Below are 25018 nucleotides of genomic sequence, written 5' to 3' on the forward strand. Positions count from 1 at the left end.
TCCCTATTAACTTATAGTTGGCTGTGAGGGAGAGAGACAGACACTTTTGTATGGACACTCTCGCCTGTGCAGGGACCCCTAGTGGGCCCTCTCTATGTATGCACTCTGCCAGGTTCTGATCACCTTGGCACCCTGAAACCCCATGTATTTGATTCAGAGAGCTGTCTGCTCCAATGGCTTTGCATTCAAGGGTGTCGTCCCAACAGTGACCACAACTCCCAGTGACTCTGCTTAGTTGTCAGGAGCTCCAGTGGCAACCGATTACTTATCGGACAGTCAGAAAATATGGTCTGGTGTTCCACGACTGGCCACGATTGTTCCTGGTGCTCAGGATCGTCATGGTGGTCCCTGCCATACCAAGATAATTCCAGGCTAAGTTGTGTTGGCACTACTTTGAGGAAATATTGCCGTCTACTATGAGGAGGCAACAATGATCCAGATTTCGTTCGAGGTCAGATTCCAGGATGGATCATCATGAGTTGTCAAATTTCAAAGCAGACAGTCAGATTTTGGGAGTACATATCAGGTAACTATGGAGAAAGTAAATGGAGAACTTTCAAATGCTGCATTGTTGCAGTAGCTCATTCTGCTCAAGCGCACAGGCCTTTTTAACAGCACTATCTTGTTGATAAATCTGAAATTTTCTGTCATGTCCCAGAGTTGATTGGTCTAGAAACTGCTCCTAGTTAGGTTAGATTGTTAATTAGACTGATTTGTCAAGAGTTTGTCCATTTACTATGTGGTTTTCTGTTTTAATTGGGATGGTACAGGTCAGAAAACCATGTGGGAGAGGCTAACGGCTCCAGAGGATGAGTACACTAAACTTCAAGAAGACAACATGAACATCATAGAGGGTTATGGGGCATCGCTGATGGAGGTTGTTTGTCGAGATGCTTGTGACGGCCATGAAATTGGGCGAGTAAGTATGAACACCTGCACGCATACAATACCCAGAGTTTCGGTATAACTATTCCAGTGTTAGATTCTTCCATATTACATTGACATTTCATCCAGTTACAGTAAGCACATGAGTTAGGTTGTTCTACGTTTTATTAAAAAGCAAATGCTTTGGAATTGAAAACAATTTCATTTTCAACATTCCTTTATGACTTCCAGCTCAAAAAATGTATTGACCCTCTGAAAGCTGGAATAAAAGCTTCCAATAAGATTAGTGGTTCTTGTCACCTTGTAGCCTAGTAGGAGAGGAGGTAACATGCTGGTACTGTCATGGGACAAGTAATTCAGAACTTCAGGCTAATGTTGTGGGGGTATGGGTCCAATTCCCACAGTAGTATATGGCAAAATTTGAATTCAATAAAATCATATAACTCCAGACCCACAGCAATGCGGTTAGCTCTTAGGTTCACTCACTCAGTTAAATCTTACTACTTCAAAGCCGAAATGAAAGGAATAAACCACAAGGACTGCCTGGCATCAGCCGAGGCATAGGAAACAATGATCGCAAATCCAGCACTTTCAACCCTGCAAAGTCCTCCTTACTAACTGCTGCAGGGCTTGTGCCAAAATTGGGAGAGCTGACTCATAGACTGTACATGCAACACCCTGACATAATCATACTCCCAAAATCATACCTTACACGCCACCTAATAGGTAACAATGAAAACAACAAACGCTGAAGGTTACAGTGGGTCTGACAGCATCCATGCAGAGAAAGCAAGCTGATGTTTAGAGTCCAGGTGACTCCTCATCAGAGCTAAAGTGAAATGTCGACAGGACAGCATTTATGCTATAGTTTGGGGTAAGAGGGTGAGAGGATAGTGGACGTAGAGTGTTGGTGGAGAAAAGATGTTGATAGTTCGGATTCTGAATAGGAGAATGGAGGAACAACAGTGTGTCTCCTGCTAGATTGGAAAGGACAGTAACTGGGATGGGGGGAGGGGAGGACAGGATAACAAGCTAAAAGAAAAGGAAGAAATGGTTCACAATTTAGAGGTGTTGAACACCGTATTAATTCCTGAAGGCTGTAAAGTGCCCAGTCTGAAAATGAGATGTTGTTCCTACAGTTTGCTCTGTGATTCACTGGAACACTGTAGCATGCCGAGGACAGACATGCGAGCAGGGTACTGTCAAAATGACTGGCTACAGGAAGGTCGGGATCCCGCTTGCGCACAGACCGGAGGTTTTCCGCAAAGTGGTCTCCTAACTTTGTTAACCCTAACTTTGTTATCAAACCGGCAAAGGTGGTGCTGTTGTAGTCTGGCACACTGATCTTCAGCTTGTGGAGGCTCCATGCCAGGTCTTGGACACTTTTTCCTACCACCCCCTGGACCATGACCCCACATCCAAGCATTAAGCCATTAACTCCAGAGATTATTCTCCCACAGCCTCCAACCTCATAGCCTCCCAAACCCGGACAACCCACTTCTACCTCCTTCCCAAAATCTACAAACCAGACTGCCACAGCAAACCTATCATATCAGCCTGTTCCTGCCCCACTGAGCTCATTTCCTCCTACCTTGACTCCATCCTCTCACCATTTGTCCAGACCCTGCCGACCTATATCCATAATTCCTCTGATGCCCTCCAATATGTTGACAATTTCCAGTTCCGTGGCCCTAACTGCCTCCTGTTCACCATGGATGTCCAATCCCTCTATACTTCCATTCCCCACCAGGATGGTCTGAGAGCTCTCTGCTTCTTCCTTGACCAGAGGCCTGCACAATCACCATTCACCACCACTCTCCTCTGCCTCGCTGAATTTGTTCTCTCACTGAACAATTTCTCCTTTAATACATCTCACTTCTGTCAAGTAAAAGGAGTGGCTGTGGGCACCCACACGAGTCACACTTATGCTTGCCTCTTTTTGGGGTATGTGGAACGATCCTTGTTCCCGTCTTACACTGATCCCCTCTCACAATTCTTTTCTCAGTACATCGACAACTACTTCGGTGCCGCTTCATGCTCCTGCCAGGACCTTGAAAACTTCATTCATTTTGCCTCTAATTTCCACCCCGTTATAACTTCCATATTGTCCATTTCCGACACTTCCCTTCCTTTCCTTTCCTTGACCCCTCTGTCTCCATTCTGGGGACTAAACTGTCCACTACCATCCACTACAAAGCCACGGACTCCCATAGCTACCTTCACTACAGCTCGTCACATCCTACATCCTGCACTCCATCCATTCTCCCAGTTCCTTCGCCTAGGTCGCATCTGTTCGGATGATGCCACCTTCCAAAACAACATGGCTGACATGGCTTGCTTCTTCCGTGACTGTAGTTTTCCACCCACTGTGGTCTCCAATATACTCTGGGTGAGGGACTTGAATGTCCGTCACCAAGAGATTTTCGGTAGCACTACTAGAGACCAAGCTGGTCAAATTCTAAAGAGCATAGCTGCTAGACTGAGTCTGCAGAAGGTGGCGAAGGAACAAACAACAAGAGTCGGAAATCTACTTAACCTTATCCTCGCTAGTTTATCTGTCAGATGCATCTGTCAATGATAGTATCAGTAGGAGTGACCACAGCACAGTCCTTGTAGAGATGAAGTTCAGTCTTCACATTCAGGATGCCCTACATCGTGCTGTGCAGCACTATTATTGCAGTCCAGGACAGACTTCGGACAGATTAGCAACTCAAAAGTGTGCATGCACAAGGTGCTGTAGCTCATTACCAGCTGCAGAATTATTTTCAACCATAATTTGTCACCTCATGGCCTGGCATATTCCCCACTCTGCCATTATCATTAAGACAGGGGATCAACCCTCATTGAATGAAAGTGAAGAAGGACATGCCAGGAGCTGCACAAAGCGTTCCTAAAAATGAGTGTCAACCTGATGAAGTGACAACACAAGATGACTTGTGTGAAAACAGTGGAAGCAACATTCAATAATGGTAACCAATGAATAACCAAACTATCTGATCTAAGCTCTGCCACATCCAGTTGTGAATGGTGGTGCACAGTTAAACAACTAACAGTAGGAGGAGGCTCCCCAGTATGGCCACCCTCAATGATGGGGGACCCCGACACATCAGTGCAAAAGATAAGGCTGCAGTATTTGCATCTGTCTTCATCGAGAAGTATTGAGTTTGATGATCAATTCTTTCCTTCTGGAGTCCCAGCATCACAGATGCCAGTCTTAAACTAATATCACCCCCCCATGTCATATCAAGAAACAGTGGAAGGCACTGGATATTGCAAAGGTCTTGATAATATTCCAGCAATAGTACTAATGACATGTGCTTTAGAAGTAGTTGCACCCTGTGCCATGCACTAGCGACTACCTAACTCTGGAAAGTTGTTCAGGTCTGTCCTGTTCCAAGAAAGCAGGACAATCCACCCTGACCAATAATGTCCTATCAATCTACCTTTGATCATCAGCAAAGTGATAGAGCTTTACATTGCCTGCTATGCAACAGCGCTTGCAAAAAAAACCTACTACTCATTGGTAAAGAGTAAGGAATAACGTCTACTTATTAGTGCTCAGTTTGAGTTCTGCACGGATCTGATCTTACTACAGCTTTACTCCAACTGATGGAATGAAGAGCTCAATTCCAGAGGTGGAGTGAAAGTAGTACAAACAAAGGTTGTTGTTGTTGGAGGTGAATCACTTCAGTCTGAGGACATCACTACAGGAGTTCCTCAGGGTAGTATTCTTGGCCAGTAGTCTTCAGTTTCTTCATTAATGATCTTCCCTCCACATAAGGTCAGAAGTGGGGATACTCACTTATGTTTGCACAATGTTTAGTCCTGATTGCAACTCTTCATACTCTGAAACAAGACTTAGACAACATCCAGGCCTAGACTGAAGTGTGGCTACAATGTTATTGGCTACTTGAGTACCAGACAATGAGCATTTCCAACAAGAAAGAATCAAACCATCGTCCCCTGATGTTCCGTGAACTGGACCAGCCATATAAATACCTTTAAATACAAGAATAGGTCATAGATTAGGAATCCTGCAGGGAGTAAGTCACCTCTGGTCTCTCAGCCACCTACAGGGCACAAGATAGCCTTGTCATGGATACTCTGGATGAGTGCAGCTTCCGTAACACCCAAGAAACTTGATGCCATTCAGGGCAAAGTAGTCAGGTTGATTGGGAACCACCTTCAACATTCATTCGCTTCACCATTGATGTAGTGAGCCATCAGTGTGCTCCATCTACAAGAGGCACTACAGTAACTCGCCAAGATGTTTCTACAGCACCTTTCAAATCTGCCACCTATACAACGCATAAGGACTGGGGCAGCAGATACCTGGGACACCACCATCTGAATGTCCTCCTACAAGCCACATACCATCCTGTCTTGGAACTTGTGGTTCCTTTCCTGTTGCTGGATCAAAACCCTAGAACTCCCTTCCTCGTTGCATTGTGGATGTACCTCGACCTTGAGGTTTGCTCCAGTTCAAGAATGCAGCTCACCACCACCTTGTCCAGGGCAACTAGGGATCAGTAATCTATGCAGGCCTAGATAGTGGCTTCCACATCCCATTAATGAATTTTGTAAACCCAGTTAAAGCAAAAATTTCCCATTCTTGGCCCAGTTTAAAAAAAAGCTTATCCCAGGTGGCAGAAGGGACTTAGCTGTTCATTGCAGCATCTTGTGATTAGGTGGGGAAGTCAACCGGAGTTCCAGACTGCTGTTTAATGTTTCCTACCTTTAATGTGTAGATGTTAATTCAGGAAAGGGTTGGGCTGCAGTGTGATACCCTACCCCACTGTGACATCCTACCTGATTCTCAGGCCATGGATTATGAATGACTTTTTGGATGATTGTTCTGAACAGCCACAAGTACACAATCCATACCATCATCTTGATCTGGGTGAAAGTGGACAAAAGAAATCCCTGGCAGGATTACTAGGTGGTGTTGCTCATTTATGGAGTACTATTCCTTCCTTTATCTTTCCACCTTTTACCTATTATGTTCCTGTCAGTGTTCTCTGAGATGTCTCTTCTAATCATGGATCACTGATGTAAACACCGAATAACAGAAATAGATCCTGTAATCCTCCCAGTTTATCCTACGCAACTGCAATGCCATGTCCAACATAATGTATACTCTTCACCCCACCTAAAACCGTGTGATCTCCTGAGAGATGAAAAACTAGACACATTAATTCCAGAAAAAATGCTGAAAATTGCTCTGATCCTCTTTGCTATTTTAGTTGATGAAACCCAATCCAAGTGATCAAAGTTACAAAGCACCATCTTTCCTTCTGAGGTGACCCTGTGTCAATTATGTACCGTTTGCTCTATCCTGAGGAGGAATGAACTGAAGTGGCACTTACACCTATATCTCCAATCCATGAGTACTGCACTTATTTCACCATTGCCCACAGAACTCTTTTGATAAGTAATTTTTTCTGTTTCAGATGCTGGCGCTGGCCGTGTTGGATCGGATTGTGGCTATTGACAAACATCAACAGTGGCTCTACTACCTTGCCAACAGTGGCTATCTCAAAACTCTAACAGATAGTCTGATCCAAGATGACGCCATCCTTCAGAGCATGCTTAGTCCCAAACCTCCATTACTGAAAGCCTTATACCTTTATGAATCCAAAATGGCAAGTGTGTGTGTGTGTGTGTGTGTATGTGTGTGTCTACCTGTCTGTTTCTTATGAGGGTAAGGTTTGAAGGGTGTTTATCAAACCAGGTAGCAACTACATTGAGCCCCTCTTCTGCTCCATTAGCTCCATAAGGGGACTGGATTGACGTCAAGTAATGTCTGTCAACAGTGAGAATAGAACACAGAATTTCAGGTTCCAGATCCTGATCTTGGCACTAGTTACTACAAATATATAGAACATGGAACAGTGCGACACAGGCCACCATGCCTAGGCCAACCATGATAACATTTTAAACTAATCCCATCTGCCTGCACATGGTCTGTATCCCTCTATTCCCTGCTTATTCATGTGTCTGTCCAAATACGTCTTAAACATCGCTATTGTATTTCCTTTTACTACGTCCTCTGGCAGCACATTCAAAGAACCTCCTACCCATTGTGTTGAAAAAGCTTGCCTTGTGTATCTTCTTTAAACCTTCCCCCTCTCACCTTAAACCTGTGCCCCCTAATAATTGACATTTCCAACCTGGGGAAAAAGAGTGACTATCCACTCTATCCATGCCTCTCATAATTTTGCATACTTCTGTCAGGTCGCCCCCTCAGCCTCTGTAGCTCTAGTGCAAACAACTCAAGTTTGTCTAACCTCCCCTTTTAGTAATACACTCATCCAGGCAACATCCTGGTAAACCTCTTTTGCACTCTCTCCAAAGCCTCCACATCCTTCTTTTAGTGTGGTGACCAGAACTGCACACAGTACTCCAAATGTGGCCTGACTAAAATTTTATACAGCTGCAACATGACTTGCCAATTTTTTTGTACTCTCTGCCCTGACCCATGAGGGCAAGCATGCCTTACGCCTTCTTTACCACCTTAACTACTTATATTGCCACTTTCAGGCAGCTATAGACTTTCACTCCAAGATTATTCTTGTATTTCAGTGTTCTGAAATGTTCTGCCATTTACTGTCGTCTTACCTTTTGCATTTGACCTCCCAAAATGCATTACCTCTCACTTGTCCAGATTAAACTGCATCAGTTATTTCTCCACCAACTTTCCGGCTGGTCTATATCCTTTAACAACCTTCCTCACAATCCACAACTCCACCAACATGTATGCAGTCTGCAAACTTACTAATCAGACCACCTTCTATTTATCCAAATCATTTATACATATTGCAAACGACAGAGGGCTCAGCACTGATCCTTGTGGAATACCACTGGTCACAGACCTCCAGGCAGAAAAATACCTCTCCACAACTACTCTCTGTCTCCTGTGACCAAGCCAATTTTGTGCCTAACTTGCTGTTCACTGTGGATCCCATGTGAATTAATCTTCTGGACCAGCCTACCATGAGGGACCTTGTTATGTGCTTTAGTGAAGTACATGCAGACGACATTCACTGCCCTTCACTCATCAGTCATCTTCGTCACTTCCTCAACAAACTTAAGCAAATTTGAGAGATAAAAATTCTCCAACACAACCCATGCTAACTATGCCTAATTAGTCCATTCTTCTCCAAATGCAAGTAAATCATGTCTCTAAAAATCTTCTCCAACAATTTTCCTATCACTGATGTAAGGCTCACTGGCTAATAATTTCCTGTATTATCCCTGTTGCCCTTCTTAACCAAAGAAACAACATTGGCTATTCTCCAGTCTTCTAGGACCTTGCCTCTAAAGAGGATACAAAAATCTTTCTGAAGACTGCAGCAATCTCCTCCTTTGCCTCCCTCAGTATCCTGGGATAGATATCATCAGGTCCCATTGACTTATCTATCTTAATGTTTTCAAGACATCCAGCATTACCTCCTTAATATCAACAAAACCCTTTCCATTCTTACCATCATCCACGTCGTCCTTGGTGAATACTGATGTGAAGTATTCATTAAGGACCTCGAACACTTACTCTGGCACCATGCATAAATTCCCTCCTTTGTCCTTGAGGGAACTTACACTTTCCCTAACTACCCTCTTGCTCCTAATATACGTGTAAAATGCCTTGGGATTCTCCTTAATCCCACTTGTCAAGGACATTTCAAGGCTCCTTTAGACCTTCTAACTCCTTGTTTAAGTTTTTTTCTGCTTTCTTTATATTTCTCAAGGGCTTTGTCTGATTTCTGTTTCCTAAACCTTACATATGGTTTCTTTTTCTTTTTGACTAAACTTCCAATATCTCTTTCCATGAGACATTCCTGGTTCTTTCATCCTTGCAGGTACATGCTGGTTCTGAACTCTGATCAGCTGGCCTTTAGAAGGTTTCCACATGTCAGATGTGGATTTACTCTCATAGCCAATCTAATTTCTCGAGGTTCCTGCCTGACGCTGTTATCATTAGCCTTCCCCCAATTAAGTTCTTTGACCCAAGGACCCAGTCTTATCCTTATCCTTAAGTATCTTAGAAGTTATGGAATTGTAATTACTGTTCCCAAAAATGCTCCCCCATTGAAACTTCAATCACCTGGCCTGGCCCTTTCCCTAATACAAGGTCTAGTACTGCCCCTTCCCTAGTTGGACTATCTACATATTATTTCAAGAAACCCTCTGGATGTACCTGGCATTCTGTCCCATTTAAGCCCCTGACACTAAGAGAGTCCCAGTCAATATTGAAGAAGTTAAAATCACCCATGACAACAACTCTGTTCTTTTTATATCTTTTCATGATTTTCCTACAGATGTGTTCCTCTATCTCTCGCTGGCTGTCTGGAAGTCAATAATGTAATCCCATCATTACGATTGCACCTATCTTCCTGACTTCTGTCCATATAGCCTCGTTGGATTAACCCTCCAAGATGTTTTCTCTTAGAGCAGCTGTGATATTCTCCTTAATCAGTAATGCAAGTCCAGTAGTGGAAGCTGTAGTCATTTGCGTGTCAATAAGCCATATCTCCCATGTAAAGCATGTTGGCTCCCTTAACATTATCCTGCGGTTAATTGGTACCAATTGGCTGAATAAGAAACTTAATGGAGAGCATAATGTGAGAAAATTATTCTCTATGTCAGCCTTCTAAAATTAAATAAACCATTTCATTGACAATTATGATAAAGGTCCATCAGTGAGAGTTTTAATTTGGATCATAGATTTATTATTCCGTGAACCTGACCTCTCGTGAACCATATCTGGATGCTTATGCTTAGAGTTTCTGTTTTGTGGTTTGTAGGGATGGTCATCGGTATTCAGCAAGTTAACGCTGTATGGTCGTTTTTTACTGATGCAGGCTTTCTTTTCTAGGACTTCTTAAAACTGCATTCTAATTTTCAAACCATTACATTGTGATTTGAACTCCTTTTTGATTATTAGTCCAGTAGCAGATCATTCCTCCTGATATTCTACTTAAGTGACAACTATGATATTAATGAAAGGAAAATATTGGACCATGTTAATCTATGAAGCTCTATTTATTGTACACTTGATAAAAAACTTATTTTTTAGTAATCAATTGAGGACATTTATCAGTATTAAATCTACAACTACATATATTTGGCCATTTTTAGTTTGTGTGTGTGTGTACATTGTAGGCAAAAGCCAATCCTTGGAGTTTCTAGTTAATGTGAATTGTTTTGTGTTAGCTCTTGCATACCATTTTAGTTTAATTTTTAGCACCAGCCAAATATTTTTCCTTGCAGCAATTTGTTTCTATTGACAGCATTAAGTTTTTGTTGTTTATTATATTCACCAGGCCTTCTTGACGAGAGTGGCTAAGAACCATCATGGAGCCTTGGAGCTTCTGACAGCAGGCATTATTGTGCGCTTGTCCCAGTGCCAGGTCTATGATCACCGGCCTGAAACTGAGTCGCACAGGTAATAAGCGCAAGTTGATTCCTGGGGCAGGCAATAAATGCAGGCCTAACCAGTGATGTCCTTATCATTTGAAAGAATAAAAGCCTAATGTATTTTTATAAAAGCAAAATTAGTGACATTTCATAAGATGGGTGAGCAGCAGTGCATTCAGGTTATGCTGGTGCTGGCTCTTTCCGAGCTCGAACTGTCAGGGTGAATAGTTGGGGGTGGATCTGGAATCTGGGCTCAAGACCTCATGTTTAGTTTCTTGCAGATAAAAATTTAACTAAATCTTTGCAACATTAATAAATATTTCCATGTAAATATAAGTAAGATGGAGAAACAAATGAGTATTTCTGGGTTCCCAAAAAAAAAGGTACACATTGCCTCTGAAATCAGTGATTACTACTGATACATTTGGTTCCTGATAAGTAAATATGCCACAGCATATTGTAGTCAGCCATCAAGCCCATCAGTAACCAGGTCAATTTCAAGCCTGTCTGGAGTGTACTGACTTCAGCCATGATTGGCCAGAAGGCTCCTGAGCGTCCAAGAGTAATACCTGAGGGTAACCAGTCCATCTGTTGGACCAGGAATGGCTACATGACCTCAGACCTTCCTCACAGCCAGTCTTGTGTTGGTTCATTCTAGGTAAACCGTGCTACCAGCTGGATCCACTCTCAGCTAAATGGCTGCAGGGAGTGACCCTTTTTACCATGTTAACAAAGGAATCTTGCACCAAAAAGCTTTGAACTGCAAGATATCCAGGTTTCTTAAACTGTTTAAAGTGATCGATCATGCAAATCTTCATTGTAAAGGATGGCAGCACTTTGAGTATCAGTATAGCTGCAGTATGGTCCTTCTTCACTTCAGTATGCTATGCACATTTTCTTCTAGATAGTTACTAGCCTTCTTTAATACAACACCTTTATCATATTTTCTTCTTCCCCAGTATGTTTTGTATAAGAGACCCATCAGGATTTATCCCAGCCCCTGTGGAGCGGTATCATCAGATTCTGCTCCCAGCTCTTCAACTTTGCCAGGTGATGTTGACCTCCAGCATGGGGAAACACCAGTTGGCTGCAACACAGGTAACTTGTCCAGAAACAGCTCCTCCATTCTGATCAACCATGCAGCTAAGTGTGAGAATGTGCTTAATTGTTAAAGTAAAATGCTTTAGCTCTCATTCTCAGCTCTGTCTCTCGTTTGTGATGTCTCCATGATCTAATAGCTTGCTGGTGCTCATTGCATAGCCTCATGGATGAAACATGCCCACTGTGCCAGTAGTCTGAGAGAAACATGGTTGGCACTTCGTGGGAAACATGCTAGAAGAAATTTCTTTGAGTGTAGAATTGCATTTGAGGAGAAAAGTGCAATGCAAGAGTAAAACAACCAGTTAGACACATGTGAAAGGCATTCATAAATCTTCATAAAAATGAAATGTATCTGTTTGAAATGTGTTGTATGATCCAGTAGCAGCTGAACAAGTCTAACGGTTTAGCTGAAATGAGTGTCAGCCATGGCTCAGTATGATTTTATGTTCCAGTATCTAGTGTGGGACTTAAACCCTGACCTTCTAAGCTAACACTTGTGAAATATTGAGGGAGTGTTGGATTTGGGTGAGTCATTTGACTCCTTGAGTGATGTGAAGAATTCTCTGATACAATTTGAAGAAAAGAGAGAGTTCTCCATGGCGTTCTGGTGAATATTTTCCTCTCGAGCAACATCACTGACGTTTACCTGGTCATTATGTTGCTGTTGGGGAAGCTTGCTGAGTGCAAATTGCCTCCATTTGATTCAAGGCATACAGAGTCTGTAAAGGGTTCAGGTAGGTGAATAAGCAAAGATTTGGCAGATATGGGTAAATATAAACTTGTATACTTTAGCGGGGAGAATAGAAAAGCAGTGAATTAGTGAAATGGAGAGATTACAGAACTCCAAGTTTTAGGGGGATCGTAATATCCTGGGACATGAATCAAAAGGTACACCCAATGATGTAATAATATTGTTTATAACAAAGGGAATGGAGCGTAAAAGTACAGATGTTTTGCAGCAGTTTGTACGTGCATCTAGTGTATTTTGCGGTTTTATGCTCCTTATTTAAGAATGGATACAAATGTGTAAGGAGCAGTCCAAAGAAGAGTCATGCGACTAAACTTGTGTTGGAGATGTTATGAGGAAAGGTTGGACAGATATTGGGTATCTGCCAATATCCTTAGAGTTCAGAGAATAAAAGGTGATTTCGTTGATCCTGAAAGTACAGGATGGATGCTGAAAGGATGTTTCCCCTTCTAGGATAGACTGGAATTATAAGATACCATTTAAAAATAAATGCTATCCCATTTAAGATTAAAATGAAGGGAATTTTATTCTCTCAGGGTTGGCAATCTTTGTAATTCAGAGAACAGTGGAGTCTAGGTCATTTTAGGAGCGATCCTTAACTAACAAAAAAGTTAGTGGTAATCAGGGGTGGGTGGGAATGTAAAGTTGAGGCCACAGTAAAATTAACCACAATCCTACCAAATAGCAGAGCAGACTCGCTGCCGAACGATTTACTCCTGCTCCTAATTCGTACATTTGTATGTCCTCTTCACAACAGTAACTTCACTTAAAAAGTATTTGTTTGGCTGAGGTCATTTGTGATGCCCTGAGTGCTATATAAGTGCAAATCTGTCTTTCTTAGTCTCATCTGATCATAATAGTCTTTCTTCTTTCCCCTGCAGGTACTGCAGTTTCTAATTTCCCATTCAGACCCCATCCAGGCTATTCTACGCTGCCAGGAGTTAACTGCAGCATCCCTGAAGGAGTTAGCACTTTTGACAGGCATTATAAGCAAGGCAGCCTTACCAGGTAAGAAATGATAATGTAAGAACCGTCCTTGTTTCAAGACTTGTACTTGGTTGTTTGCCTATTTATTTTCCTTGTGCCTAAGGTTTCAGATTCTGTGGATTTTGTCACTAACTGTCACTTTTTTAGCCTGATGCCTTGGTTGATGAAGACATCAATTATACTGGTATTAAGTGACATGGGCCATAGACCTCAGTTTGATTTTTAATCTGTGCTGAGTTAGTTGATTGCACCAGGGACAGCTATTGAAATTCTACAATTAGGCTCAACAAGCAAGTAGATACAGTGACTCAAGCTTTTCTATTTATTGTGCTAGTTTCTGCATCCCTGTACCAAAAACTGGTGGGAACTCTTTTTGATTCATCTCTCAACCATTGCCATCAAAAGTAATTTAGCAGGTCCTTCACCTTCAGGAGTAGGGACCACATGTGCCTTTTGTGGCCTATTGACACTACTGTCTGAATGTACTAAAGAAGAATGAGCAGTGTAGTGGATATTATTGCCTGTCCATGCTGGACAGCCTTAACAATTTAGGTATTCATAAGAGAGGAGGAGAATATTGGTTGTAATGTTTGTTTATTTTCAGGTGTGGTAAGTGTGATAGAAATGGATGGTAAACATGGGGCAACCATGGAATTTCAAGGTCAAATTGGACGTTTCCAGGTATTTAACTTTGTATTTTAAAATGTTTATGTCTTTCCTTGGAATTTCTTTTTTTCCTTCCCACTATTTTTTGGTTCTTTGCTGTTTGCAGCACTCTGGTTTAGAACTCTCAGACTAATTCTGCAGAATTATCTTTTGGAGAGACGGTTGTATAGTGGTAATTTAAAAAAAAATATAAAGCTCTGTCTCGGACATAGTTAGATCTGCAGATGCTGGAGTCAGAGATAACAGTGTGGAGCTGGAGGAACACAGCAGGCCACGCAGCATCAGAGGAGCAGGAAAGTTGATGTTTCGGGTCAGGAAGCTATGTCTTCCCATTTTAGAGGTTCAACTATATGTAAATGATTTTAAACATTGTTTAAAGAAAGAAAGTAGTGAGAATATCTGTGTTTCCACTGAACATTCCTCTTACAATAACATCAACTGTTGCAAATCATTGTCATTTCTGGGACCTTGCTGTGCCAAACAACTGTTGCATTTTTCTATTATGTTCAGTGCACTTTAAAACTCTGTGGCTTGCTGTGATTCATTTCCCACTACTCCGGGATCAGCATTGTCTGTACAGACTAGTGTGAACCAGGGAACTATTGCTGGAGAGCCCTGTGAAAGTGAATGTATTCAGTTCTATCAAGATTTTTGAGCACATGCTGCACATTCAATGATACTTACTCTATCCAGATACTCAGCCCACATCTCCACATTAGTGCTAGCCATGCTTTGTATTGTAATCAGAGTGCCCTGACTTTCAGCAGTATCACTGGGAAACCAGCACAGTGGTTCAGTGGTTAACACTGCTGCCTCACAGCACCAGGGACCCGGGTTCAATTCTACTCTCAGATGACTGTCTGTCTGGAGTTTGCGCATTCTCTCCGTGTCTACGTGGGTTTCCTCCAGGTACTCCGGTTTCCTCCCACAGTCCAAAGATATGCAGGTTAGGTGGATAGGCCATGGCAAATTGCCCATTTAAAAAAAAACTCTCCTGCTCCTCTAATGCTGCCTGGCCTGCTGTGCTCCCCCAGCTCCACACTGTGTTATCTCTGACTCGAGCATCGGCAGTTCTTACCATCTCTGAATGAGTTTGATGTCTGCTGCTTTTCCAGATGTACAGAAGACTGCCCTCTGGCTCAACACAGGCCCTGATTCCATCTACTCAATACTTGACAGATTGAGAACAGTATTTAATATTTTGCTTGTGACAGATTTAAAGTTTAACATGAAAGTGTATTTGCTTCTTTTGCGCTTCTCGAGTATTTTAAATGTGTTATTGCGTATTGTGTGTCTTACTATATTGTCACTTTTTGCTGAGAGGCACATTACATTTTCGGTGAATACAAGTTTCAGCATTGATGGCTTGTATTTATCTTTTGTGATCACCAGCGTCAGTGCCTGGGCTTGCTCAGCCGATTCACTGGATCTGACCGACTTTATGAGGTAAAGAAGCAACAGGATGGCACTCGGGTCAGCGGAATGAGCAAGAAGGATGAGATGGAGCTAGCTATACAACAGGTAAAATTCAAATCAGATCCAGGAAATGAGGTCTCCTGATTATTTGTTTATGAAAACTGCAAGACTGACAATGCTATGTTAAAGGGGCACGTGAACCGAAGAATTTGGGAAAAGTTGGTAAACCTTTTTTTTTGTATCGTTAAAAAGAATTGGATCTATTCTGTTATCAACTTGTGTTTGTGCAGCAATCACAATGCTTGAAGCTTCCAACCCAGAACAGATACATAGCTGCATACTTATTCTGAAGAGCATATGTGGAGAAAGACAGTGTATAGTCGCTGATGCTTCCTGTAATCTGATCCTAATTTTAACCAACTTAGCTGGGTATGTTATTAAATGTTGTTTTACAGTTTTGCAGCAGATATAACAAATGTATTTTGTATTACTGGTAATTTTCAGGAACCAACACACCCAACACCATTTTAGAGGCATGTGTTAGGATCTATCCTTTTTGAGAGATGCAAGCAATTTTATAGAATTTGAGGACAGAAATAGATCATTCAGCTCTCTCATGCATTGGTCTACATTTGGAAAGAGCAATCCATTTGGCCCCATTTCACCTACTATTTTCAAATAACCTTGCAAAACCTGTCTGGGATTAATGTGAAAAAATCGTTGGTTCTTAAAAAAAAAAAAAAATCCTGGCTGTATGTCAGGAGAAGGATGAGCCTCTATCTGAACGAAGGGTTTAGTGGTTTCAGTTGTTAATGTGATGTTTCTTAGGAGACCTTATTGAAATGGAATATAACACTTATCGTTTTCAGTCTGCTCATGCACATATCAAGTATTCTGCTGTTTTATTTTCTGTTTTTCTAAGTTTACTAATTGTGAACAAATTTGATACTAATGGGAGCCTGATTTTTCTCTCTCTCTCTCTTCCTTCAAAATGAACATCATAATATGGTGACTGGGTCACTGCTAAAATGATATTAATAAATATTTGGAGTGCTTCATACATTAGAAGCAACTTCCATTTCAAGGAAGTTGCCAGGCAGCTTTATTTAAATTGCATTTTTTTTGCAGTTCACAAGATTGAATGTTAAGAGAAGTATTTACCTGCAGCAGGAACATTGGTAGGCAAATGACAGAAAAGCTTTTATTATTTTCTGATTACTCTGTGATGTAAACAGTGGTTCTTGTCTCTGTCTTTTCAGATTTGTGCAAATGTGGTGCAATACTGTCAGAAGCTGCTGATACAGAGCAGTCCTGGATCCCAGTACACTATCTGCCTTTTTACTCCCAGTCTTGCTGAAGGCACATCTCGAGAAGCAAGTAGGCAAGGTGAGCTGAATGCCTCCCGGTTGCACTCCTCACCAGAAACATATTTTACCGTATGTTCATCTACCCTTCTGTAGATTCTAAATAATATCCACTCCATGTTAAATGTTCACAGGAAAACATTTCTAGAGCTGCTGTGTGGTAAAGCATGGCTGCATGGGGGAGCCTGGCATTTGGCGGGGCGGGGTTGGAGTTGGTCAGTTTTTCTGAGCACATAATTTCAGAAACATTTGTTTCTTTTCCTCTGCAACTCTTTACAGGTTAATGGGCTGTTCTTTTGAGGTTAAACCCAGATTAAAATTTTATTAGTGGGGATTTGAGGCCAAAGGATTTGCTCCTCTTTGTTAAAAGTACAAGAGCTGACATAAGTGCTCTTTGTGTTTTTATAAAACTACTAATAAAATGAGAACCATTTCACGTGAAAGAGTGAATATTGCAAGTGAATATTTGTCTTTGCCAGGCAGTCCAATATTTCTCTGTTTAGTAACAGTAACTCAGACTATTACTACCCCTGCCTCTGAATTTTGAATGTTTCTCTGGTCAGACTTCACAGGGAACCTCTGCCTTTTCTAAAAGTGTAGAACAAGAGAAGTAAACACAGCAGGTGTGATTCAAATGCTGTTACCCTGCCCAAGAAAGATATCTCTCAGCCAGTGGGGATATGGAAGGAGTAGAGGAATTGTTTATCAACATAGAAAGGAGAGTCATGGAAAAGACTGTGTGTTTGATAGTGACTATTTTTGACAGAGATGATACACCTTGACCATCTTTCAGTTTGTCTGTGTTGAATCTTGATAACCAGGGACTCCTTGAGATCTGGGGACTGGGGTTCAGGGTTGTGGGCCGCTATTGTGTGTGTGAGAATAAGAGTTGACATTTTCTGGCTTGAGCTCCAATGAAGGGAATGTTATTTCTACCCACTTGCAGATGCTCCATTGCCAATGGTACCTTACTGGAGGCTGCCCAGCCTTGGAGTCGTTCTGTTCCTGTTGAAGCAAAGTGCAAACGATTTCTTCAGCAACTACGAGATCCACCGGCAGAGTGTGACCAAGTACCAGAATCTGCAGCATCTACCCCCAGATGAAATCAAGGAGGTGGGTGTGTGGCAACATAGGCTCTAATTTACTCTGCGTATATGTCAGTGCTTTTTGGCTCAATGAACCTAGATTGTATCAGCTTGCAGTCTGTTCCGAAGAAATCAGCTCGACTTCCTTGACACTTTTTTCTCGTTTTTGTGATGTTCAGAGTCACTTTTGTTGTCTCCTTGTACTTCCTCTAGGGCAGCCATTTCCTGATTATGATAGATGCCCAGCGGCCCGCAGAATGGATTCTGGTAACCGTTTGCAGCAATAGATAATGAAATAGTCTGTCTTGTCTCCCACAGCTGTGTCAAGCAATGGTACCCTTTGGAGTAGACAAGATTTCAGCTGTTCAACGGCATGTTCTGGCAAGACGTAGGCTTGTGCAGCAGATCAATCACCGGGCTGAGCTGCTGTCCCTCTATTGCTGTATCCTTCACTGCCTCTTTCTTTCCAGTTCAATGTAGCAGGTGAAAACCTTAGAATTTCTGTCACATGCAGCTTTCTTCTGAATTTCCCAACATTTTAATTGAGACTTTGTCTGGGACTGCGTGGAAGATGTACAGTGTATTGGACATTTGAATATTTGTTAGGAACTTGAGATACAGGGCTGAGTCCCATCATACATGACTGTGGCTAAAAGCAAGCAAAGGGGCACTTCCAGGCTTGTAGATTGTAGGAGAAAGCAATTGTGTTTCTGTTGGTTTTGTATCAGAATGCCCACGTGTCTCACATGCCAAAGACTCTGCACCTACATAATCAATCAATTCATTATAATAAGGTGACACCTAATAGGATATAAAAGCACCAAAGAGAATTAATAAATTCAAGTATAGTATGACTTAGGATACTTTGACATATCTAGTGCTCTGACATATCCAATCCTGGCATATCCAAAAACAAACCATACAATTTAATTTTAAATCATAAGGTTTATAGCAATACTCATGAACCACAGAAAGCCCTTCAAACATTTGCCAGTGGTTTGGAGAATAAGATGTAAGTAGCCACAGTAATGAGTAAACTGTGAGCCAAGAAGCAGCAGAGAGGAAACAGAGTAGGAATTAATGAGTCCTTTTCAAATTGGCAGGCAGTAACTAGTGGGGTGCCACAGGGATCGGTGCTGGGACCCCAGCTATTCACAATATATATTAATGATTTGGATGAGGGAACAAAATGCAACATCTCCAAGTTTGCAGATGACACCAATTTGGTTGGGAGGGTGAACAGGGACAAGGATGCAGAGATCCTTCAGTATGATCTTGACAGGTTGGGTGAGTGGGCAAATCAATGGCAGATGCAGTGTAGTTTGGATAATTGTGAGGTTATTCACTTTGGAAGCAAAAACAAGAAGGCAGATTGCTACCTGAATGGCTGTAAATTGGGAGAGGGGAGTGTGCAGTGGGACCTGGGTGTCCTTGTGCACCAGTTGCTGAAGGTAAGCATGCAGGTGCAGCAGGTGGTAAAGAAGGTAAATGGTATGTTGGCCTTCATTGTGAGAGGTTTCGAGTACAGGAGCAGGGATGTGTTGTTGCAGTTATACAGGGCCTTGGTGAGGACACACCTAGAATATTGTGTGCAGTTTTGGTCTCCTTTTCTGATGAAGGATGCTCTTGCTCTCGAGGGAGTGCAGCGAAAGTTTACCAGGCTGATTGCTGGGATGGAGGGTCTGATGTATGAGGAGAGATTGACTAGATTAGGATATTTTTCACCAGATTTCAGATGAATGAGGGGGGAATCTCATAGAGACTTAACATTCTAACAGGACTGGACAGAGTAGATGCAGGGAGGATGTTCCCAATGGTGGGTGTGTCCAGAACCAGGGGTCACAGTATGGGAATTCAGGGTAGACGATTTAGGACGGAGATGAGGAGACATTTCTTCACCCAAAGAGTGGTGAGCTTGTGGAATTCATTATCACAGGATTGTAGTTGATGCCAAAACATTGAATGTATTCAAGAAGTGACTAGATATAGCACTTGGGGCGCATGGGATCAAGGTTATGAGGAGAAAGCAGGATTAGGCTATTGAGTTGGATGATCAGCCATGATGATGAAGAATGGTGGAGCGGGCTCGAAGGGCCGAATGGCCGCCTTCTGCTTCTATCTTCTATGTTTCTAGAAATATTTAGCAGACCAGACAGCAGCCCTGCAAATCTGCCACTCCCACTCAACGAATCAATTTGCACAAATCCAGCCAAGTTAACACTCCGGGCAAAGCTCCTACTGTAGACAGTAAGGCCTTTTAGCCACCAGCTGAGTGATGAAAGAAAGCTAACCTTTCAGCCTGACCCCATTGAAGATGAAGGTTATTTGTTTTCCCACTTCTGCCAAAGCAAAATGGGCCTCCCAGATCCAGCGTAATTTCTACTTTCCTCCATTTTCACACTAAAAACAATCTAAACTTCCCACTATACTGAGGAAGAACTCACTCTGCATCTGATATATAAATTCCACATCCCTCTCTCAGCATCCCCCTCCCTGATCCTTGAATCCAAAAAGAACAAATGTTCTCATCTAGCATTCATTTCCAAGCCAGCTGTGCTTTCCCAGTTGCATCACTGACTTTTGCTTTCTTATTGTTCGATGTGGATGCACAGCTATTCCTTCTTAAATAGAAAAGAAACAGCATTTAATGTTCTGACTTCAGATTTTCAGTGTCTGCTTTTTCTAATAGCATTTCATATGAATGAAATAGCATCTTCTGCTCTGTTCCTTGACCTATTGTAATTTTTCAGTCATTGTGGAAAATTGTCTCTTTATCTTGTGGCGACATCTAGAGTATTACTTCCTGTATTTTACACCACCTGATGCCCATGTTTCCCTGAATATCCAGAGTGGATCTTACAGAGGCAGGCGATTTCAAGGTAAGCACCAGACTTGACATTGAGCAGTGCACACTTTTGACTGGCATTGCGATACTCCTTCCTAATGCCCATTCTGGAGTCTCATTGTTTTCCATGTAGTAGTTAGTACTGTATCACTTGCAGTTCTGCAATGGATTATATATCTGTGAATCATCCCACTCCGTCTGCTCACCAAGGTTCAATATTCTGTGCAGCAGGCACAGTGAAAAGGAAAGATTTACATGGAGCTTGTGGTACACACTTGTAAGGGCTGAGCGATTTTGAAAAGCGTTTTCAGGCATGGCATTAACCAATAGAAACTAGAAATGAACTGATTCAATTCCTGGTCTGAGCTGAGGGTGTTGTAGTTAACTTAAGACTAAGAAGCTAAGAAGGTGCTGATAACCATGTGGCTTGCTTGACCACTCCAGAAATCACCACAGGGACTATAAACAGCAGCAAGTGTAAATATCCTTGGGCCATGTCACTGCTAGAGGCCCCTCACAGATTTGATCTGGAACAATGTGAAGTGGATAACTTCTAGATACAATGGCAATGTTGGCCCCAATATGAAGTGCCTAATTTCTGGGATACTTATTGCTTGATACGTGAATTGAATGCTACTCCATTCTATCTATTTTATTAACCCCAGATCGCAGTGGTCTTGATGCAAGTCCTGAATCCAGGCGCCTTGTTCTAAGTCAAGTAAACCAACATGATATTGAGCAGGTAGGTTTTTAATTTTTGTTGCAAAGCTTATTTTACTTAGCTCTGAAATATTGATGTTCCGGTGTAATGAATAAATGATCTGAAGAATGGTCACAAAAGAGTATCTGAAACAGGGTGCACCCTGAGCAAGGAACATTCATTTGGAAATTGGCAAGAATGGAAATTTGGTGCTAAGAGATAAGGAGGTGCTACTTTTTGCTGTGGTACTGTTACAGGAAAAAGTTTAATTTAGTTATCCTATAAGATCAAGTCATTAGCTAAAATTAATTGTGTAAAGGAATTTCAAGTCAATAAAACAAGGTTAGATTGAGATGGCAGTGTACCTCAAGTTTTTTTTTATTCTTTATTGCATCTTGAGATGTGCACGTTACTGGCAAAGTCACCATTTATTCCCTATCCCTAGTTATCATTGAGCAGAGCTGGTGAGTTCTTGAATCACTGCAGTCTGTGTCGTATAGCTACTCCCTCAATACTGTTAGGCCTTGCGCTCATCTAGGAAGGTTGAGAATATTCCATCATACTCCTGACTTTCTGAGAATAAAAAGGTGAACATGAGCCCATTAGAAGTTGAGACAGGAGACATAAAAGCAGGAGAACACTAACAGGCATTTATAAAGAAAAGCACCTGCCTTCACAGAATAAACAAAAAAATTAATGGAAAGCCTAGGATTTAATGAGATTCAGAAAGTAACTAATATTAGTGAAGAGAAAATACTGGAGAAATTAAATGGACTGAAACCTGGCAAATTCCTGGATATGGTGGCCTAGATCCTATGGTCCTAAAATGGGTAACTATAGAAATTACCGCTGAACTGGTTGTGATCTTTCAAAATGCTCCAGATGTAGAAATGATCCCAGTGAGTTGGAAGGTAATAGGTGTAACAACACTTCAAGAAAAGCAGGAGAAAATAGAGAACTAGTTGTTAGTTCACTGGACGTCAGTTAGTGGAAATAATTGGAATCTATTAGATGGCAACAGGGCATTTGAAAAATCATATTATGATGACAGACTTCGAGGCTTAATTAGACTTTTTGCTGATGGCTGGATAAACGGAAACTGGTGCATGTAGTATATTCAAATATTTGCTAAGCACATGACAAGGTGTCACAAGGTAAGAGTTCCGGAAGTTGGGAAGATTAGGTTAACAGAGGTGAAGGATTGGCTAAAAGACAGACAACAGCAGAAACCAGCAAATCATTTTGAGGTGACAGGCCATTTATGGAATGCTGCAAGGATCCAATGTCGAGTTATTTGAGCTATAATAGTGATTTAGAGGAAATGGTGAAATGTAATGAAATGGGTTGCCTACAGTTGGTGTGAAGTGGACACATGCAAAGTAACACAGGCAGATGAAGTGAGTCATCAAGAAAGTGGCAAATGGAGTACAATATGTAGAGATGTTAGTTCATCTACTTCGGTAGGAAGCATGAGTAAGCCATATTTTTTAAATGGTTTAAAGTGTTTGTGTTCAGAACGATTTGGATGTGTTTATACATGATGCATAAAAACTTAACATGTGAACATTTGATTATATTTTATTGCAAGGGGGTTAGAAGTAAAGAGGTCCTGCTGCTGCGATTGGATGGGGTTTTGGTCCCCAGACCCAAGGAGGGATAGATATTTCTAAGTAATCTGTTCAGGAATGTTATGACACACTTCTGGAGAAGGTGGGATTTTAACCCAGGTCTCCTGGCCCAGTGTTAGGGGCACTACTGCTGTGCTGCAGAACCCCCAAAGAGGGATAGATGTTTTCTATTCAACTTGTTACCTCTGGAGCAGGTGGAACTTGAACCCAGGCCTCTTGGTTCAGACGTAGGGACACTCTTGCTGCACCTCAAGCCCTCCAAGAAAGGATATACTTACCTTAGAGGGGGTTCATTAGATTGATTTCTGTGATGAGAGGGTTGCCCTGTGAGATGAGTCTGAGTAGAATGCCCTAGATATGAGAGATGATCTAATTGAAAAATGTAATTTTCTGAGAGACTTCACCGGCCAAATGCTGAGTCGCCTCTCCCTGCTTAGAGACACTCAGACTTGAGGACATTGTCCGAGGAGAAGGAGTCATCAGTTGAAGACTGTGATAGAAATCTCATCACTGAGAGTCTTTGGGATTCTCTTTCCCTGAATGGTTGTGAATGCTCAGTTGTTGAGTGCGGTTAAAACTGAGATCAGTAGTCCTTTGGGGTTTAAGGGAATTAAGGTTATGATGATCTGGTGAGAAAGTGATGTTGAGGCCAAAGATCCCTCAGAATTGTATTGAATAGTGGAGCAGGCTTGACAGGTCATATTGCCTACTCCTGCTCTTATTTCTCATCTTCTTTTCATTTGAAAATCAAGTTTGTAAAATAAAATCTTGTTTTGTACACCATTGGTTTTGTGAGTTAAATGCAGAAATGCAGGCCCAAAGGGGAGGCCTGTTTCATTGCTGGTAATCTTTAAATGGATCCTTCTCAGCTGTGGTGCTGCCCACAGCCAAATAGAGTGCAGTTTGCACAAATGCAGAGTTATGGAGCGCTGAAGGAGGCATGTAGGGGTATGAAGATGAGGGGAGATGGAGAAAAAGATGATTTTCAAAGTAGCCATTTCAAGTGAATTCAGTGCCTGCTTTTTCACCACCCGAGAAATGGTATTATGACTTTTCAAAGTAAGGGGCTTTACGGCCTTTCTGCTGAAATGTGCAGAAGTTTGGTGGTTAGCAATTTACCCAAATCGGCAAACACTCCTTTCCCATCTCGTTGAATTAACTGGTCAGCTGTCACCCACAGCAGTGAGACAAAGCTCCCAATGCCCCATCACTTCCGGTGTAAAATTCACAAAGGAAACTTTTGTCTGAATGGGGTTAGAAAATAAAGCTTGGCTAGTACACTTGTGTTTAGCACTTTGTCATGTCATGTGTCCGATGTTGGAAGTGTCAGAATGAAATGCGTAGCCTCTGTCTTCATGATAAAAGTGTATAAATTGGAAAGGATGTTAGAAATGCATCTAATCAGCCGTGGCATTTAATAACTGAGTGTTCTGGGTTCTTCTTTCAGCTTCAGATTGATGCATCGGCAAGTTTTGGGGAGTCTCTGCAGAAGAAGCTGCTTGACATTGAGAGTGTTTACTGCAAAGTTCGGTCACGACACTTGTTTATTCAGGCACTGGTTCGACGAATCCGTGGCCTTGTGAGGATAAAGAGGTCCTGATGGTCTTCTGCTCAGCCACAAGTGACTGTGCATACCATTCACCAGCTGTTTTAATCTCTCTTTCTTCTCTTCCGTGCCCCACCACCAATTAAAATTATGGGCTTCTGTACAGCTCTCAGTAACTACTCTGATTTTTTTTTTTGTACTAAGGATTGAACTGTAATTACAATTAAATGTTATTTTTCACGAAGAATAAATTTCAGTTTAAGTTTTTGTCTGATGTCAGAAATGAAAAATGGGGATTGATTAGTCTGAAAAGGACACTTCTTTTTCTGAAATGATTTCCCAATTGTCCTTCCATTACAACAGCAGCAAGTTATACATTGAAAGAACACAGCTACTGTCTTCACCATTTTGCAATAAACACAATTGTTTGTCTTCTAAATTTTATCCCTGTATGGTCTTCCTCTCTTGACTTGGCTTAATTGGTAGCAGTTGAATACCATTCCAGAGAGATGAGACGTACCTTGTAGTCCTGAGTAAGTGCTGCATTGTCTAAAGTGCACTCTTTTTGAATGAGGTATTGAACAGAAGCTCATGCTCTTCACAGGTGAATGTAAAGGACCTTTGACATAAAAC

At 41.8% G+C, this 25018-nt stretch overlaps 1 protein-coding gene across 1 annotated transcript in view; it reads left to right on the forward strand.

Moving 5' to 3' along the window:
- nup205 (nucleoporin 205) overlaps positions 1-24632 on the forward strand; it is a 101352-nt gene extending 76720 nt beyond the window's left edge. The window contains exons 31-43 of the mRNA XM_048607989.1: positions 771-919; positions 6336-6527; positions 10206-10327; positions 11259-11397; positions 13030-13156; positions 13740-13816; positions 15194-15322; positions 16477-16603; positions 17528-17694; positions 17985-18108; positions 20417-20545; positions 21177-21253; positions 24287-24632. Coding sequence (XP_048463946.1) covers positions 771-919; positions 6336-6527; positions 10206-10327; positions 11259-11397; positions 13030-13156; positions 13740-13816; positions 15194-15322; positions 16477-16603; positions 17528-17694; positions 17985-18108; positions 20417-20545; positions 21177-21253; positions 24287-24439 — 1712 coding nt within the window. The 3' untranslated portion in view covers positions 24440-24632. The remainder of the gene's footprint in view (positions 1-770; positions 920-6335; positions 6528-10205; positions 10328-11258; positions 11398-13029; positions 13157-13739; positions 13817-15193; positions 15323-16476; positions 16604-17527; positions 17695-17984; positions 18109-20416; positions 20546-21176; positions 21254-24286) is intronic.
- The last annotated feature ends 386 nt before the right edge of the window (positions 24633-25018 follow it).

Source organism: Rhincodon typus, chromosome 18 (assembly GCF_021869965.1).
Source record: "Rhincodon typus isolate 14 chromosome 18, sRhiTyp1.1, whole genome shotgun sequence".
Classification (NCBI taxonomy): domain Eukaryota; kingdom Metazoa; phylum Chordata; class Chondrichthyes; order Orectolobiformes; family Rhincodontidae; genus Rhincodon; species Rhincodon typus.